General features: G+C 36.3%; 1 protein-coding gene across 1 annotated transcript in view; it reads left to right on the plus strand.

The window, feature by feature from the left end:
* LOC107700431 (choline transporter-like protein 5-B) overlaps positions 1-2,819 on the plus strand; it is a 22,936-nt gene that overhangs the window by 10,231 nt on the left and 9,886 nt on the right. The window contains exon 7 of the mRNA XM_016502072.1: positions 2,300-2,360. Coding sequence (XP_016357558.1) covers positions 2,300-2,360 — 61 coding nt within the window. The remainder of the gene's footprint in view (positions 1-2,299; positions 2,361-2,819) is intronic.

Genomic DNA, 2,819 nt, shown 5'->3' on the forward strand with positions numbered 1-2,819 from the left:
AGATGCAATTAGGAATCATTGGTTAAGATTTATTTACAACAGAACAGCACAACCCAGATGTTCGAATTTGTGCAACGTATTTTATGGATGACAGTTTTGTGAACCTAGGAGAGTAGCCTACAAGGCAGGCTGTGCAAAGGCTATTTCTAAAAAAAAAAATGGGTCAATTCCGACTTTGCTATGAGCATCATCACTGTCTCTGTCACGCGACTCTGTTCCCCTTTCGGGCTTGAACTGATGGTAAAACTAAGGACATCTACTGTCTTTACATTTATGTTGAAAGCTGCAGCTCGCGATTATGGAAAGGGGCTTCCGACGTGTGCTTGTGGTGTTCGGCCAATCACAATGCACTGGGTCTGCTGGCCAATCAGAGCAGACTGTGCTTGTCGGAAGGAGAGGCTTTGTAGAAAACGACACGTTTGAGAGAGGCGGGGGATAGAGGAACTACAATAATGTACAGTATTTGAAAAAAAATGTCTTTTGAACATTAAAGCATGTCAACATATTCTGTTACACCAAATACACAAAATAATGATCTTTAAAATAGCATCATGTGACCCCTTTAAATTCAGTGATCACATGCACACTGAAGTTTGAAAATTCTTGAAACGGTTCCCGCAGCCGTGAAATTTTTTCTTGAAATTTGAAAAGTCATGGAGATTTTTAAAGTGAATGTCTTGAGCAAATCTTTTTAAGACTGTTGTTTTCAATGCATTGTCAAGCTGACTCATAAATAAGTCTAAATTATTTATTAGCAAATTGATTTGAATTGATTTAATAATGAATTAGATAGGAATTAATATATTAATAATTCATTGAATAATCCTTATCCAGTAATCACAAACTACTTAAAAATTCATATCAATTCATTAGTTAAAAAGAGAGTTGGAACCCTGTTGAAAGTTTTATATCTAGACGATTATTATAGCTGTTATATTCAATTCAATTCAAGTTTATTTGTATAGCGCTTTTCACGATAAAAATCGTTGCAAAGCAACTTTACAATATTTAGTGGTAGCTTATCAGTGGTGACTGTCAGTTAATGTACATATGGCAGAAATGTACGGAAAAAAATCAATTCAAGACGTAATCAAACAGCCGATGAACACTATTAACAGCAATTATTATATGATGCAATCAAACTTATCGCAAATGTGGTAGTTCTGTATGTTGTTTCAGGGTTGGCATCATCTGAGGTACTCTGAGGGGTTGGCATCATCTCTTCTCAGGTGTTCTGGATCCAGACTGAAGCTTGTGTAAATCCTAGTTAGGCAAAAACAGAGAAACGAATAGAGACATAATTAGCGTAGCTGCTGTTCCAACCAAACAAAATTGATTTGTTTAACCCAAACTAAAGAATAATAATGTGCATTTGATCAGGTATAACTGCAGTACAATATTATGAGATGCATTATTTGAATGCTTGGCCAAAGAGATGTGTCTTTAATCTAGATTTAAACAGAGAGAGTGTGTCTGAACCCCGAACGTTATCAGGAAGGCTATTCCAGAGTTTGGGAGCCAAATGCGAAAAAGCTCTACCTCCTTTAGTGGACTTTGCTATCCTAGGTACTACTACTACCAGCGTGGTAGAAGACTAGTTAGGTACGCAGGAGCTAAACTATTTAGGGCCTTATAGGTAAGTAATAATATTGTGTAACTGATACGGAACTTAATAGGTAGCCAGTGCAGAGACTGTAAAATTGGGGTAATATGATCATATTTTATTGACCTGGTAAGGACTCTAGCCGCTACATTTTGGACTACCTGTAGCTTGTTTATTGAAGATGCAGGACAACCACCTAGCAGTGCATTACAATAGTCCAGTCTAGAGGTCATGAATGCATGAACTAGCTTTTCTGCATCAGAAACAGGTAACATGTTTCGTAACTTGGCAATGTTTCTAAGATGGAAGAATGCTGTTTTTGTAACATGGGAAATATGATTTTCAAAAGACAAGTTGCTATCTAATATAACACCCAGATTTTTGACTGTTATATGCAGATACATCAGCACTTTTAATGACGATGGTTCATCTTAGCAGGCTGATACGTCACAAATGTACGCTCCAGTAGGCGCCTACATTTCTTTGCGTGTCAGTGCGTAAATGTACCAACGCAAACCGTCAATGGTCTGATTCTGCTGAGTCACTGGATTTTCACTCATTTTCACACATGGTGACTGTGTTTGAGCCAGGCCTGACATGCTGGAGAAGTACTGTAGAGAGCAGTATGAGTTTTTTGGGTTTTTTTTTTTGGTTTTGTAAAACGTCTTCTTTTTTTCCTTCTTTCTCATTTGGCAGCCGGTTTCTCAGGTGCTTCGGGATGAAGATTGTCCCTCAATGATTGTGCCAAGCAGACCATGTAAGTTTTTTTCAGAGAATAATTTTGTGAGGAATACATAGTCAAATGGATGCTTTGTTTGCTTGTATTGTTCGTTACAATTGCCTGTATTAGTGCCAAATTTCAGTTCAAAACATTTAAATGTACATCAGCATTAATAATGTACAAATGCTTCAAAAAATATCCACAATTTCAGGAGAATCTCGAAACTAGTTCCCGAACAAAGAAAACCAAACATTTATGGGTATAAGTGGGCTAAATTAATTCACATTAGAACTATGTGTAATTAAAATTAAGATACTAATGAAATATTACATGAATGTATGTAAATATGAATAGAAACCTGTATAGCAGGAGATCAGGAGTTTCAGTTCAGGCCACACTGTAAAAAAAATTCTGTAGTTTTTACAAAATAATTTTGGCAGCTGTGGTTGCCAGAATAATTTTGTAAAAAATACAGAAAAACTGTAAACACATTTA

The sequence above is a fragment of the Sinocyclocheilus anshuiensis genome, unplaced genomic scaffold (genome assembly GCF_001515605.1).
Source record: "Sinocyclocheilus anshuiensis isolate Anshui unplaced genomic scaffold, SAMN03320099.WGS_v1.1 scaffold477, whole genome shotgun sequence".
In the NCBI taxonomy this organism is placed as follows: domain Eukaryota; kingdom Metazoa; phylum Chordata; class Actinopteri; order Cypriniformes; family Cyprinidae; genus Sinocyclocheilus; species Sinocyclocheilus anshuiensis.